Source organism: Myotis daubentonii, chromosome X (assembly GCF_963259705.1).
Source record: "Myotis daubentonii chromosome X, mMyoDau2.1, whole genome shotgun sequence".
NCBI lineage: Eukaryota > Metazoa > Chordata > Mammalia > Chiroptera > Vespertilionidae > Myotis > Myotis daubentonii.
The window spans coordinates 35,798,092-35,813,682 of NC_081861.1; the positions used below are offsets into that span (position 1 = coordinate 35,798,092).

The 15,591-nt window shown below is 39.5% G+C and overlaps 1 protein-coding gene across 2 annotated transcripts in view; it reads left to right on the top strand.

Annotated features, from left to right (window-relative positions):
- TENM1 (teneurin transmembrane protein 1) overlaps positions 1 to 15,591 on the top strand; it is a 641,347-nt gene that overhangs the window by 466,647 nt on the left and 159,109 nt on the right. For both annotated transcript variants that reach the window (XM_059680479.1, XM_059680478.1), the window contains 2 exons: positions 8,332 to 8,451; positions 14,148 to 14,409. In XM_059680479.1, the coding sequence (XP_059536462.1) occupies positions 8,332 to 8,451; positions 14,148 to 14,409 (382 nt within the window). The remainder of the gene's footprint in view (positions 1 to 8,331; positions 8,452 to 14,147; positions 14,410 to 15,591) is intronic.

Sequence of the window (15,591 nt, forward strand, 5' to 3'; positions counted from 1 at the left end):
AAAGACTGAGTTGTAGCTCATCTCCCTCCACTACACACCCTGCACGTAGAAAGTGCTCAGCAATTGGTAAATGTCTACAGGAAATTATGTCCTCTGGATAGCAGCATCTTTGTAGTTGAGCACTTTCTTTTCATTTGTGCCCACATTTTTCACACCTTAAGAAAGATCTATTTACGGGTCAGGCCCTTTAGGGTCCAGGTCTGCTCAAGAGCCCTCCACCACTCCACCAACTACTTAGCTGTGTTATCTCAAGCACTTTTTTAACCTCTCTGAATCTGTTTCTCATTTTTAAAACAAGACTAATAGTTGTACCTACTCAGGATTATGTTGATATTAAATGAAATAAGATACAGAAATTGCCTGGCACAGCACCTGACTCATAAGTGCCTACTAAACATTCACACAAATATATACATGTAAATATTATATACCCTATATAATAAAAGGGTAATATGCAAATTGACCCTAACAGCAGAACAACTGGGAATGACTGGTCACTATGGCACACACTGACCACCAGGGGGCAGATGCTCAATGCAGGAGCTGCCCCCTGGTGGTCAGTGCGCTCCCACAGGGGGAGCTCTGCTCAGCCACAAGCCAGGCTGACGGCTGCCAGCACAGGGGTGGTGGCAGGAGCCTCTCCCACATCCTCAGCAGCGCTAAGGATGTCCGACTGCAGCTTAGGGCTGCTCCCTGCTGGCAAGTGGACATCCCCCGAGGACTCCCGGGCTGCCAGAGGGATATCTGACTGCCAGCTTAGGCCCATTCCCCCGGGGAGCGGGCCTAAGCCAGCAGGTGGACATCCCCTGAGGGGACCCAGACTGTGAGAGGGCACAGGCCAGGCTGAGGGACACCCCCGAGTGCACAATTTTTGTGCACCAGGCCTCTAGTACTTAATAATTATCAGGGTACATAATTGAATATAATTTAAAAAGTGAGTTCAAAAGGCAATCTTTTTATTGGGTAACTTTTTGGTTATGGCATCTTTGTGAGGTGATTGAGGATAAGATAGAGAAGAACTTTCTGTAAGGCACAGATGACAGCAAGAAAAATTTCATTTCTTGGGAAAAGTCACAACATTTATTACTAGCAAGTCAGAGCTAGAAGCAGTGTGGACCGAGCTAGGCCACCTTTTTTCCTCTGTGAAGGGAACAGTCATCCATGGCCAAGCTACAGCCAACAGCACAGACTTTCCCTACATTTAATGACTATCCCATTATTGGAAGGGCAGATTCACACAGAAGTGACAGGAAAGGTTAATGAGGTTAATAAATCCCCATAAGGCTGATTACAAAGATAAACCATCTGAGTAATGTGTAAAACAGACAAAAACAAAACAAATTTTTTAAAAAAGAAATAACCAAAAAACAAAAACTTGAGACTGTTTAAGAGTTGCAAGGGCTTACAGGACAAATATTTCAGGATTCAAATTCTGGACAAAAATAAACATGTGTCCAAATGAAACAAACTGGCACTTAGTCCTGAAAATGTGACTGTGTCGTCAGTTTTCTTATTGCTTCAAAACACTTGATCTTTTTCCCATTACTTTGGGGATCTCAGGCATCCAAAGCAAGCCTACTTTTGACAAGCAATTACCAGGGCAGATGGGAAAATAGCCACCCTACCTCAGGGTGAGTGCCCCCATTTTGTTTTACTTGAAACATCACTAGCCATGAGGAAAATAATTCTGCTTAAAAAGCTATCTGCATTTTCAATAGCACCACCTGTCCCAAAGCCCTAGAAGGTTGATGGGTAATGCTCCCAGCTGCTTTTAATGTCACCTATTTGGTAGGTATTATTTATTTGGGCTAGTGACCAACTGAGTAGGATTAAATCAGCCTGCTCTATTTAACTAAAAACTAATGAGACTTTATTGGGTTTGCATAAGAACATTCACTGCATTCGCATTTTCAGAACATTGAAAACAGGTTTATGCTATAACATGAAATGTTTTCATGGTGCAGTAATAGCTTAGATAGCGTATGTTAAAAAAAAACATTATCTGTTGTGTGGAAACCCCTCAAATATCTGAATATGAGAACCCTCAAATGTATATAAATTATGAAATATCAAATCATCATTATATGGTAATATATAAAGGAATAATGGGGTTAGTGTTCATAAATAAAGCATTTGAGGAGGACTACTCATTCATTCCTCTGAGTCACAGTGGTACTATTTAATTCCCTGAAGTAGTCAGTTATCAAACAAAACTCTTATGATGAGAAAGTCATAATACACAACCCAGAATGCTGGCTTCTAATAACTGAACTGTAAGGTATCTGTCACATAGGAACCTCAAAGTAGTCTCTGAAACCCTTGAAGCAGTGCCATGAGGGTAGGTGGCAAGTATCTTACAACTTCGTATAAAAAATATTTGAGTGGAAATTCTCTGAAGCTTTCTTGAGCACGCAGTGTGTACACCAGACACTGGGAAGGATGCAGAGAGGAAAATCACACAGTCCTTGCCATAGACTATCTAATAGGGAGGACAGACAGATACAGAACTCTTACCTAAGACAGGCTATGCCAAGTGCAATGACACAGATATGAGCACTATCTAATGAGAATAATAAGGGTGAGGAAGAAATTGACACTTATTTGGGACAGAAAAATCAGGTTAAAACATTTTTCCATTTTATAATCACTGGATTTCAACAGACCCTACAGTTCTTCTTTTAGTCCAACTGTCACTTTGTCATGACAGTTTCAACATGACTCTCCAAACTACAGTTTTGCAAACCGTTTCCCAGAGTGTGTATGAAGAGTTAAAAAGTCATTCTTCACAGATTGCATAATGGTAAGACTGTGAACCAGTCGGTGACTTGTCTACCTTTATATGGTTTACGTTCCCTGCCTCCCTCCTCAGTTCATACATTTGAATTGACTAATTATGTACTGGTCTTGCTTTCCCTAAAGCAGTGGTGCCCAAATTTAGAAACGCTGGGTTGGGGCAGCAGTCTGTTTTATCAAGCCTTCCAGGTGATCTGGTGCAGGATCAAGTTTGAGAACCAGTGGTCCGTATGAGAGAAAGATAACCAGGAAGGAGTGAGGACCAGCACCACAGTCCCAAAATTACACTCAAGAGAAGAGTCTAAATTCATCGCATTTTGGCAGGGGATAAGAGGACAGCTTAAGCCCTTTGCCCCAACCATTCAGGTATTTGCATTCTAATAGCGACTTGAAGCAGCAATGCTTTAGTCCAAATAGCACAATCTACAACTCTGGCTCTAAGAATCCAGCAGGAGAAGATGTCAGGAGAACCATCAAACCACACCTGCTCTGCAATAGGTTTCTGTTCCTTGGAGACTTGAACCAACTGGCAGCTCATAGAGGAATTTACAGGGCAGGATTCCAACACTAGTGAGCAGAGGATTCATGTGGCTTCTCCCAGCCCAGTCCTTCTCATTGCTAACTCTTGACCAGAGCTGTCACTTGTGGAAAGGAGTTCATCTATTCCCATGGAGAAAACCACCTAACCTGCCCACCTGATGCTAGATCCCCTGCTGGCCAGGTCCCCAATTTATATGTTACCCTTCAAAAGTTGCTTATGCTTATGTTAGCAACAAAATCAAATAGCTATAACTTTCCCAGTCCTGAGCCTCATTTCCTTAAGAAAGATTCTAATCAGAAATACAATGCAGTAAATTACATCTTCTTTCAGCAATTTAGTTTTCAGCCTTGTTTTTCAACCCAACTTTTGTGCTTGAGGTTAATGTTTTTGCCTGAGGTGTTGAATGAATATTGGAAATTTGACAAAGGAAGACAAAAGACAACAAATAAGGGAATAGGAGAATGGAACCAAGAGTTTATTGAAGACTGGAAATAAGTTGATTATGCTATGAAAATAGCAAATACGGAATAAATTAGACCTTTTGAATCAAAACTGTCTAACAAGCAGCTTGTTAGTTTATGTAAGGCTCTCAGTAAAGTATAGTCTGACTTGCATTTCCCATGATTCCCTGTTCTTCAGACCAAGCTCCAAACACCAAGAGGATTCACCATTTAAGTAAAGGGAGAAGCAATTCTTTTGGGGTTGTTGCTTTAGAATAATGACAGCAAGTAGACAGTTTGGCAGCAGCCTGTATTCTCCAGAGAACAGGAAAAGAGACACTTGTGAGGGATGATTCCTCCCCCCCCCATACATGTTTTTAAAGTCACATTGGGCATGTCCATCTAAGTTCAAGTTCACGTGCTGTAACCCACAACAGCAGGGAGAGTTTCTTCTTTATAAAGCTTCCAGGAAAGCAAAGCATCTCACCCATGTGTGAATCAAAGAAGGAAAACCCCAGGCAAAGATGGAATAGCATTCAGAGTATGCGAGCATACACACACCAACAAAATAGACAGTCACACTGAGCACTTACCTGCAATATACATGTGCAGGGCCCCCTCCATGACAGCCCAGACAGTAGCTTCTATCATCTGATTTGAAAAGTCCAGTAGAGTCCTGTGTATTATTTAATTGAAAAAGTTTCAGAATCACAACAGTTCCTTAAAGGATTCAGACTCATGTTGAGGCTAGTTTGATGTGGCAAAACTTTAAGAGCTCAAGATGTTTCCCCAAGGGAGATGAAGGACATGCAAAGTATGGCTGCCTCATTGAGATGACAATTTAAAGGATACAGAGACTCTCTGGGAGAGGTGACAGGGATGTGCCACAATGGTAATGATGAATAGCACAGAAAGCATGATTGTGGTACTACCAAAGCCAGGCCCCTCACCATGCACCCCTCAGTACTTCAGCAAGGATCTAACCTAGAAAAAAGATGAATTATACAAGCTGCCTTGGATATGAGAAGCATAATCTGAACAGAATATATAAATGAGGTTATTATATTTTAGCGCCTGTGTGAATCAGGAAAAATAAAGCATATTCACAATTGTGAAGAAAATTGAGTTCAGAAGCTGGGAGTTCACAAAATGGCAGTTGAGCTGAATAAGTGGCACAATACACCATACTTGCCAAGAATATATATGAAGGTTCTCTGGTGGTCATCTGAGGCTGGAGTAGCCTGGGGAAGCAAGTGAACTCAAGCTTTCTGTTTGAAATGGAGAGTTTGTCTGAGAAGAATTTTCCCTGGGTTTCTACATGCAGTGACAATCAAGATTACTGCAAATGTAAAAAGAATAGTTTAATACTGTCCCAAAATTTAGATAAATTACACTGACGCAGGATGACTGATGTTGGTCAAAGATTGTAGTAAGTACTAGTAATCCAGAAATAAAGGGAGCTAAGAGTTATTCTTGTGAAAAATGGATGACATGGAGTATGTAAATAATGGGAGCAAATGCAGCAAGATACAGAGAATCTTAAAACATTTAAAATCTAGTACATTACAAAGAGAGTTCAATGCTGATAAATGTAAAATAATAAGTTTTATGGGGCTTTATCATATGCTGTGAGTTGATGTGGATCATAATATATGGGGAATAAAAAAGTAGGGGAGTTAAAAGATAAGTCTGAACATTATTTATGACTGATGAAGAGAGAAATGAATGAGAAGAAGAACAGGTAGACAATGTCTTGAATAATGATGACTTTGATGAGTTGTTATCACACAAATCTGTGTGCTTCATAAAATACTATGAATACTAAAGAGCAAAAGAGTCTAAAGACAAGTCTACTCAGAATGAGATACTGAATGAAGGAGAAAGGAATACAAGAGAAATGCACAGACTAATGATGACTTTTATGAGACTTTCACTCACCAGCCTGGTCCTTCATAAATATAAGCTGTATAGGAAATAAAAGAGCAGCAAAGAAAAGAGGTCTGTATCTGTCATAAAATATGAGCAAATAATGCCAACTAGGCTTGACAAAATAAAAAAAATAAAATAATTGAGCCTAATACAGCTGTGGGAAGACACAATGTCTAGATTAATGTGAACAAATAAAATGAGCAAGGGTAGAATTATCTGGCCAATAGGGAATCAGCTACTACCTAGGTATGCATTATTGTTGCAAAGGCCACCTTGTTAACTGGTAGAGCCTTGGCAAGTTCACAATTACGTCCCACCACACCCCCAATAAAGCCATCAGCACTTAGGGTTCAGGAAACAATGTTTAACAGATTTTCAACTGGTTTGGCCTCATTAACATACAGTCTCTTCTCAGCCCCTCTGGCTCCAATTCCTATATACTTTGCAGGAGGTTTTCTCAGCTTGTTTATACTTAATTCATACCCAACTTGTTAAATTTTGCTTTGTAAAATGTTACTGTCTACTAGTATAACTAGAATCCTCCTTTTATTTTCATTTCTTGTTACATAGAACTTAGAAATGAGACCAGATCTCTCAGGATTAGTTCAAAATCCAGAATTCAATGACTTTCAACTGTCTTCTCTATTAGAACAAATGGTATTTCAATATCTTCCCAAAAGACACTGGGGGAATCAGACAAGGCAAAGCAAGTGTCAATATGCCATTACCATGCCATTCAGAACCATGACATAAAGAATTCATTAAATGGACAGCTCGTTGGACAAAAACCCACTGCTCTACATCAGAACTAGGAATTTGGGTCTACGAGCTCAATATACAAAAACACTTATAGCAACAATTATACTAGCTTACCCTGTGTAATACTTAATGGTGTGTAGTTTGTGTTGTGGGAAGGCCTTAGGTAATCAGGATAAATCCTATACATATAACATATCCAATTCCTTTGATTGCAATAGACTTTACTAGTGAAGTTTATTAGCTATAGCATATAAAACAAGTTTTGGCTGGTATTTCAGAGATTTTCTTTTCTCTCACGCAAATGATCTATGTGGCCATGAGTCTTTAGATACATGGCCTTGAATTGCTGATTCTGTTCAAATAATGTATAATGCCAGGATGAAATTATGGTTACTTTGGAAAGCCATATTTGCCCAAATAACATGTGCCCTTTTTTAATTGATCTTGGCAGGAAGGGGAGAGGGAGAGAGAGGGGGGAGAGAGAGAGAGAGAGAGAGAGAGAGAGAGAGAGAGAGAGAGAAAGTCAGCTCCTCCTATAAGCATCCCAACAGCAGATGGAACCCACAGCAACCCGGGCACATGCCCTGACCTTAAACCGAACCCACCATCCCCAGGTCTATGGGACAAGGCTCCAATCCATTGAGCCACACTGGTCAGGGCAACATGGCTTCTTTTAACCCAAGATTTAGCTTCCCTGGATACCCTGTATCCCACTTGGTGAAAAATCTGACATCGATGCCAGGAAAAACCACTGACCTTGCACAGACTGTCTTAACCCTACCAGCTCCAGCTAGAAAAATGTACATTCTAGTGCTCAGCTGCTAAAAGTAGGATTGAACTCCAGTGAAAAACTCCCTGCCATCCCCTGCTATCCCCCAATAACAGTGGAGCAGGGAAAAATCTTTGTTGCGATTTGCCCCTTGGCTCTCCTAACTACCAAGATAACTGAAATTTGTTACAACTTGTTGGGCAAGCTAGAGCCAAAAGTATACTTGGTTTAGTGGACTGTGCCTCTTGGAGACAGACCTGGTTTAAGAATTAGTTTAATGGAATCCCATTCTTGGGTAAGTATGAAACACATTTGTTTAAAGGAAACCTTCCTGAAATATTTTATGTCAATTAGGCAAGAGAAATAGGGTACTATAGTCAGAGACCATGTTTCTTTTGCAGACTTTAACTCTTAAAATTCACCCAACTAAGTCTGCTTAGTTATTATAGAAAATTGTTATTCCAGTAAAGCTACTTGGCAATATGTACCAAGAGGCTTAAAAATGTTCACACCTGTGTATGTAAATGCATAGAAAATGCATATAACAAAGTGATACTGCTGATTACTTCTGGGGAGAAGAGCAGGAACTAAGATGGAAGTGGTCAGCAGGGATTTCAGTCATATCTACAATGTATTATATATTAAATAATATAATTAATTTTAATAACAGAAAAATATCCTCCCACAGCTAAGACTGTCTCCCAAGGAAATAATAAGAAATTCAATGCAGAAAAAATAAAAAAACAACAAAATGTCCTAAAATGGGAAATGGCTTAAACAAGTTAAGGAATATTAATTTAAGGCTATTTTATATAATAACAAAAAGCTATATTAAGTAATTTCTTATTACATTAAACAGTGTCAATAATATACTATTAACTTAAAAATACCTGTATATAGAACTATACTGAGCATAATCCCAATTTTGGTGGGTGAAAATGATACGCACACCCTCCCCAACATGTTATTAGTAGTTATTACTGGTTGGTGAAATTGTTTTCTTTGTTATACTTGACTGTGTTTTCCAAAGTTTCTCCAACTTGGCTTCTAGACTCTGGTTTCAGCATGCTTTTATATTTGTCTTTGATTTTGTGTTACAGGCGTGCTTGTGTGATTCGAGGCCAAGTGGTGGCGGTAGATGGAACCCCCCTAGTAGGGGTGAATGTTAGTTTCTTGTACCACAGTGATTATGGGTTTACCATCAGCCGGCAAGATGGAAGGTAGGTCAATATTGCTTCTGATCATTGATGGGGGCCAAATACTGACTTCTAAACATGAGTGAAACCAGGCCTCAGGGGATGTAATGCTTGTAAGCCCATCTTTCTTCTGGCTGTATCTTGAAAAGTCCTTGGTGATATTTATCTCCTCTATTCCCCACCTAAATCAAACCAAATTTCTCTTCTAACCCTGTACTCATACTCTCAAATCTTCTTGAAACCCTGATCATGTGAAAAGTTTTCTAGTCTCCATCTAATTCCATTTATAAAGCCAGCTTCAGCATTCAGTGAGGTGATGCAGGTAGTAAAGAGGGAGCCATGGACCACACAGGCTGTTCTTCTGTGACAGCCTCAAAATATTTTAGAAATAAATGTGTCCAAAATGTTTCTCTCAAAAGTATAGAATTCAACGACATTATTAAGACTTTCTAAAAAATCTGTCCTTCCTAGACTGCTTATTTTACTAGTGGCTGAAACTGGTTGACAAGCACGGTCAGCCTAACCAATTGCCTTTGGTGTCTATATAACCATAGTGATTTAACCTTAAGCTCCAACCACAAAGCTGCTCTCTAAGGGCTTCTCAAGGTTCTCTGAGACTTGGGAAGCACAACCACTAGGGGAAATCTTCTCTTCCTTGAAATGGATTTGCTCACAAAAACATTTTTGTTGCTGTTGTTTAGACAGACATTTATTAGAACAGTTGAGCCAATAGAACCATGCATCCAAAAGTATCTATTTATGATGCTCAGGAACATTGTAATAATGACTTTGAGGTACCCTAAGTCTCCAGGTGGCTACCCTTAAAATGTCATACTCATGACAAGCCACTTCAGTACTCACATAAACAGGCCAGTTGGCTTGGAGCTTTATTACAGTGTGAGAAACTATCTCATTTCAAGAACTTACAATCAATTCCAAACCACTCTGGAGTTGTTAATTGTTCAACTTCGGCTGACTGAATTTAGTTTTCAACTGCTTGTCAAGAAAATGCTTATAAAAATTAGTTAAAGATGATAATAAGGAAGAGTTTTAACCTATATAAGAAAACAACTAATCATATGGATTTTTATATAAATTATAATATTATTAACTAGCCATCTATTCACTGTAACAAGTTCAGCAGAGTTACTCTGGATGCAAGTAGTCTGAAAAAAATATATATATATATTTAAAGCCTAAGCAACCGTTAAGGTGGAACAACTAGAATGGACCAGAATGACCACTTCCTATGATGTGCACTGACCACCAGAGGGAAGACGCTTAATGCAGAGCTGCCCCCTGGTGGTCAGTGTGCTCCCACAGGAGGAGCACTGCTCAGTCAGAAGCCGAGCTCACTGCTGGCAAGCACAGCGGCAGTGGTGGGAGCCTCTCCCACCTCCATAGCAGCGTTACGAAGCAGTGAACTAAGTGGTAAGGAGCAGCGAGCAGGCAAATGTTAAGGAGCGAAGGGTCCCGGACTGCGAGAGGGCACAGACCAGGCTGAGGGACCCCCCCCCCATGCACTAATTTTGTGTACTGGGCTTCCAGCATATATATAAAAGGCTAATATGCTAAGGGTCCAACCATCCCACTGGTCACTATGATGCACACTGACCACCAGGGGGCAGACGCTCAATGCAGCAGTTGCCAAGCAGCAGTGACTTGGCAGCGGGCTTCTCAGGTGACACACCCCGAAACCAGAGAGGGGGGAGCCTGATTCCTTCCTTGCGGGGCCTCACAATTCCACCTTTGGCCGTGGGTTATGTTATTGCTGGGGCACTGTCAGTCCCGAATCTGGTTTACTGCACACTTGCGTTTGCTTTCCACACCCTGTACAACAGCAACTTTGCAGTGTGCCCTCTTGCACTCCAGGGCCCCTCGGGGGATGTTGGAGAGCCAATTTCACCCGATCCCCACAGGCCAGGCCGAGGGACCCCACTTGCCGAGGGACCCCGCTCACTCCACAGACGCCCGGAAGGGACCACAGGAGGTTGGCTCCAGGCGTGTACAGCCCTTCACGCCCAGTCCCACCCCACCGGCCACCTTCTAATTAATTTCCTTTCAATGTCCATGAATCCATGCACTGGGTCACTAGTGTGTGTGTGTGTGTGTGTGTGTGTGTGTGTGTATAATGTGTGTACACACACACACACACACACATGCTATACACACTCACATATATATATTGCTTATGTCTGTATACATAAACAATACAAACTGAATTTCCTTTCATATATTCCATAATTGGCTCATTAGTAATTCAAATGGATCCTTCTCCCAATTAGATTGAATGATGGAATTTCACTAGTTCACTCACCAGTAGCTGGTACACAAAACTGACCTCACCAGTATGTACCAGAAAATGAGAAATGGATTATTGCTTTAAAAAGACTATGCCCTCGGGGACATTTGACTGCTCATGGAGAACTGAGGGGCCCTCAGTTTTTTTTTGGCTTGTGTACAAAGTTTTCAGTGAATTGTTTGATATTCACAAGAGAACATAAAAGAAACTTGATGTCTAAAAAGCCTAACAATTTGTTCCAATTTATAGAAAAATATTAAAGAGGGACATTTTTTGTGTTTTTAGTTTTAAATAAAATGCCAAGACCCTCTTCCCTGAGCTCACTGTAAGTTTATGTAGATGACAGATACTAGCCAGAGTCCCCTCTGGCTATAACTCTTCCCTCAGGCTCCACAAAGGGTGTCAGCATTCAAAATATGTTTCCCAAATGCCAACCAGACTGTCCTGTTGTCATCTCTTGGACATAAAGTGACAATCTGATAAGAGTTTCCATTTATATGTCTCTGCTTATTGCTACCTCAGATCGAGTAAGTACATTTCAGAAGCAGCATATCATAAGGAAGCTAGACCTGAGGGCAAAAAGGATTATAGAAAGGCTGAGATTAGCATTTAGATACCTATTAGGTCAGAGTGTGACATGCAAGATAAGATCAGATATGCAAGACCCTCTGTCTCCAATTCCCAATCCCACTGGTCTGCTTCTGTGCCTGTAGTTCCACCAAAAAGATCACTTCTTTTGATTAAGCTATTGACTCTCTCAAAAACCGCGTTAAATGTAAATATGTTATGTGGGATTTGGAAATAATTACCCCCATCATCATCCATTTGCACCAATTAATTAACAACTTTGCCTAGAGAAACAGAATAAGTCTAGATCATGGGACCAAAGTGATGTATAAAAAGCAGAGGGAAGCATGGGAGTGGACACACGGCCCTCTAAAAGTAAGAATAGATAATGCAGATTGGGAGGCACCAAAGTATCAGAAAAGTAAAAAAGGCAATTCTGAAAGAGAAACAAATATATATGAGTATCTACTCTATGCCAGGCATTTACATGAATGTCATTGTTTCATCCTCACAACAACTGTATGAGCTAGAAATCATTATTATCATCCTCCCCACTTGCAGGTGAGAAGACTTATCCAAATTAACACAGCTAATAAGGTAGAGCCCAAAAGTTGAACCCAAGTAATCTGGCTCTTATCTTCTATGATTCACTACCTTCAACTTAGAGAGCAGGTGCTCAGTTAAGTGTTGAAGAAAACTATAAATATTTTAGCTAGTGACAAGCCAAGTAGGTGATTCTTGAGAAGCACTAAAGGTCTCAAAAACTTTGTTTGGAATACTTCATAAGATGAAGAGAGGGTTCCCTCTGATTCTCCTATATATGCTTGACTCTTGACTTTTTAAAAATATTTCTTAATTGATTTTTAGAGAGAATGAAAGGGAGAGGGAGAGAGAGAAAGAGAGAAATATTGATTGGCTAGCCCACAACCCAGGCATGTGCTCTGACTGGTAAACTGGCAGCCTTTCAGTGCATGGACCAACCAGTGACCAAATGACTGAGCCACACTGGCCAGGGCTTAATTCTTGTCTTTATGCAATTTACTCATTTACAGTAGTAGCTGAGTGATAGATGTTAGCCCACTTTACTAATGAGGAAACTGACACTCATGGATGTTAAATAACTAGCCCAAAGACACAAAGTTAACATGGCAGAACTGGGATTTGAACCCAGGTGCAGATGAAGCCAAAATCACATTCTTCCTGAAAAACAAGAAGCTTGCCCTGTCTGCTTAATCTTTCTAGAAGGAGGGAATAATTCCCAGGGATATATGTTCTTGCTTAGATAGTTTATTTTGTATTTTTGTTGTTTCTGCTTGTGTTTGTTTTCAAATAAATAAGCACTTCAGTTTAAAAGACTCAAGAACTAAGATTTGGGTGAAGCAAATAAACTTGCCCAAGGGCATAGAGTTAAATCAATGTAGAATGTGAACTAGAGGAAAGGTCTCTTGGCAAGTTATGTTGGATTTTCCCCACTATACTTGCCTTAAACTGCTCCTGTATTATCATAAATTCAACCTCTCTGTCTTAAACCATAACCATAAGCGGTTTGGGTTTTCTTTTTTTAGTTCAAACCTAGATTATTTTCTATAGCTAATGCAGTTCTTCAAATCCTCTTTTTGGAAACTACCTTAATATTACAGCTACTTCACTGAAAAGGAACAATAAACTATACAGTATTACTCATCCTTTGTTACTGTCCATTTATCTTTATCTGGAAGATTTCTGCAACAAGATACAATTAGTAATGCTATAATAAATACAATAAATGTCATATGAAGGGAGTGGTGAGCTCTCCATAATTAAGTCTGATTACCTATCAGGTCATTTTATCATTGAAAGGGTGTTTTACAGAAAGATCGGTTTTGGATAGAGTTAATTATTACATCTCTCGTGTGGATTCAAGTTGCTTTGAATATTAAGGAGCATCATATTGCCCTTTATCCATTTTTTAAGATATAATGGTAAAAATTATCATTATCTTACTTTTATATAGTATTTTATGCTTTTTGGATGCTTTCAAGCACATTATCATTATACTTTAAAGGGGAGTAAGGAAGAACCACATAGTACAGAATAAACTGAAACTTGAATCTGTTATGCTCCAATGCAAGAGTCATGTAAGAGATGCACTTGCAGAAGAGGTGGTCTTGCTTTGTCAGAGATATGGAGGGAGTTGTCAGTGGAGATGGACAGGATCCATTACAGGCTTCCTTACAAAAGACCAAGAGGCTTTCTAAAAGGAAGCAGGAATCCTAAATACAGACTTCAAGTAGAATCAGGAGCCAATGCGGATAGTCATATTTTCAGGGTACAAGTATGGTATTGTTCAAGCAAATTTCACTGAACAATTTTCCTCTTCTGCCTTCTTTCTCCAAATACCATCTCAATGACACCATCAGGTTTCTGACACTATGTTTGTGATCCTGAACAAGATATTTAACCTTTTGCCTCCTACTTTTCTTGATTTTTTTTTTTTGAGGATGAATAATACATTAGATGCTGCTGAATGTGAAATGGTCATCTTTCAGTTATCTCTAGCACAAAGGGTAGCAGTGATATCACATTTAACTTTGCAGAATGAATGCAATAGTTTTGTTTAAGATAGTATTAAATTGGATTACAAATTCAGGGTGAATATCAACTGGTGATAAGAAATTTTTTCTCAGAAGTTTACTGGATAGTGAAAAGAAGTCATCCATGGAATGAATACTGAGCTAGAGGGAACTTATAACAGAGAATATGAATGGATATATTGAGTTCCAAAAGAGGAAAGTACACCAAAATTACCTATTTTTTAACTTTATTTTGGTTGTTCATTTGCTTAAAACTGTCTTATAATTTTCCATCTCAGCTTTGACCTCGTTGCCATCGGTGGTATCTCTGTCACCTTAATCTTTGATCGCTCACCTTTCCTGTCTGAGAAGAGGACACTCTGGTTGCCTTGGAATCAGTTTATTGTGGTGGACAAAGTAACCATGCGGAGAGTTGTATCAGACCCACCATCCTGCGATATCTCCAACTTTGTCAGCCCAAACCCTATTGTGCTTCCTTCACCGCTCACATCATTTGGAGGGTCTTGTCCAGAGAGGGGAACTATTGTTCCTGAGCTGCAGGTGAGTGCATTGGCCTTTGAAAGTATAAAATCATAGCATCTTGGGGTGTTCAACAATGCATAATGGCTAGAGTCTTTTTCCTGTACTCCTGCTAGTACTATAATGTACTGCCCTTCATTTGTCAAAGGAAGCCTTCAAATGTAATCTTTTGGGCACACATTTGCAAAGTGCTTGCCAGGGTGATAGGGCACTATCTGTGGCCATGGAACAAAGCAAGATGAACTAGTTCTCAAGAGAATTAAACCCCAAACCTTGGCCTAATGAACACTGTGCTCTAAGTAACGAAGATAGCGGGCTCAATCGTGTTAACAGTATAATCAATAAGGTGGGACCATTTGTGCTTCTGAAATGAAAGCTCTTTAAAAAATCTAGTTTTCTTTCATTGTCAAGTTTATATCCATTGTCGTTGTTCTTAGAAGGCTTGACAATTCCTCTTTATTTAACTGTGTTTAGTGAGGGTAGTTTTCAAGGCTATGGGCTTTAATGTTTAAAGCTTTGTTTTTGAGTGTTCAAGCTTTACAATCAGAGGGACCTTGATATTTTAGGATTTCTGAAAATTTTTCTTTATTGAGAATTCAATATTTTAACTTCAATTTTAAATCATTCAAACATCCATAGTGCAATTCTCTCACTACATTATAGAAACATTTTAATGATAGTTAATATGGAAACCACCAAAATGAACTCAAATCATACAGATCCAGAATTCAAAAAGTATACTCAAGAAGAAATAAATGGACATTCCGGGATTGAGTTGGTTTTTCTTCCATCACAACATCCCCACAAACTATTAGCAGTGCCTGTAGGATATCTCTTAAGAAAGGCTCACAAAAAATAGTGCTGTATGGGACAAGGAGTCCAAAGAGTTGCCATTCCTGTCTGTTTCATTGTTTTATCTTAGAAAAAAAGTAAAAACAGGACAATATTAATGAGTACATTTGACTGGTATGCCAATCCCTTCACAGATGTCATAAGGAAGTATGGATCTCTTTCAGCACAAAAGTTTTCAAACTGATTTAAGATTGTGTGTTTTCTTGGGGAAATGAAATGCTAAGGTACTAAGTAGCATGCTATTTTCTTCTATTGTGCTTCTGCCACTAAGAAGACAGAGCCAATAGTATCAAATAGCTAATGTAGAGCAAGAAAAACTGGGCATTAAGTAGACAAAAGGGATTTGTGCCC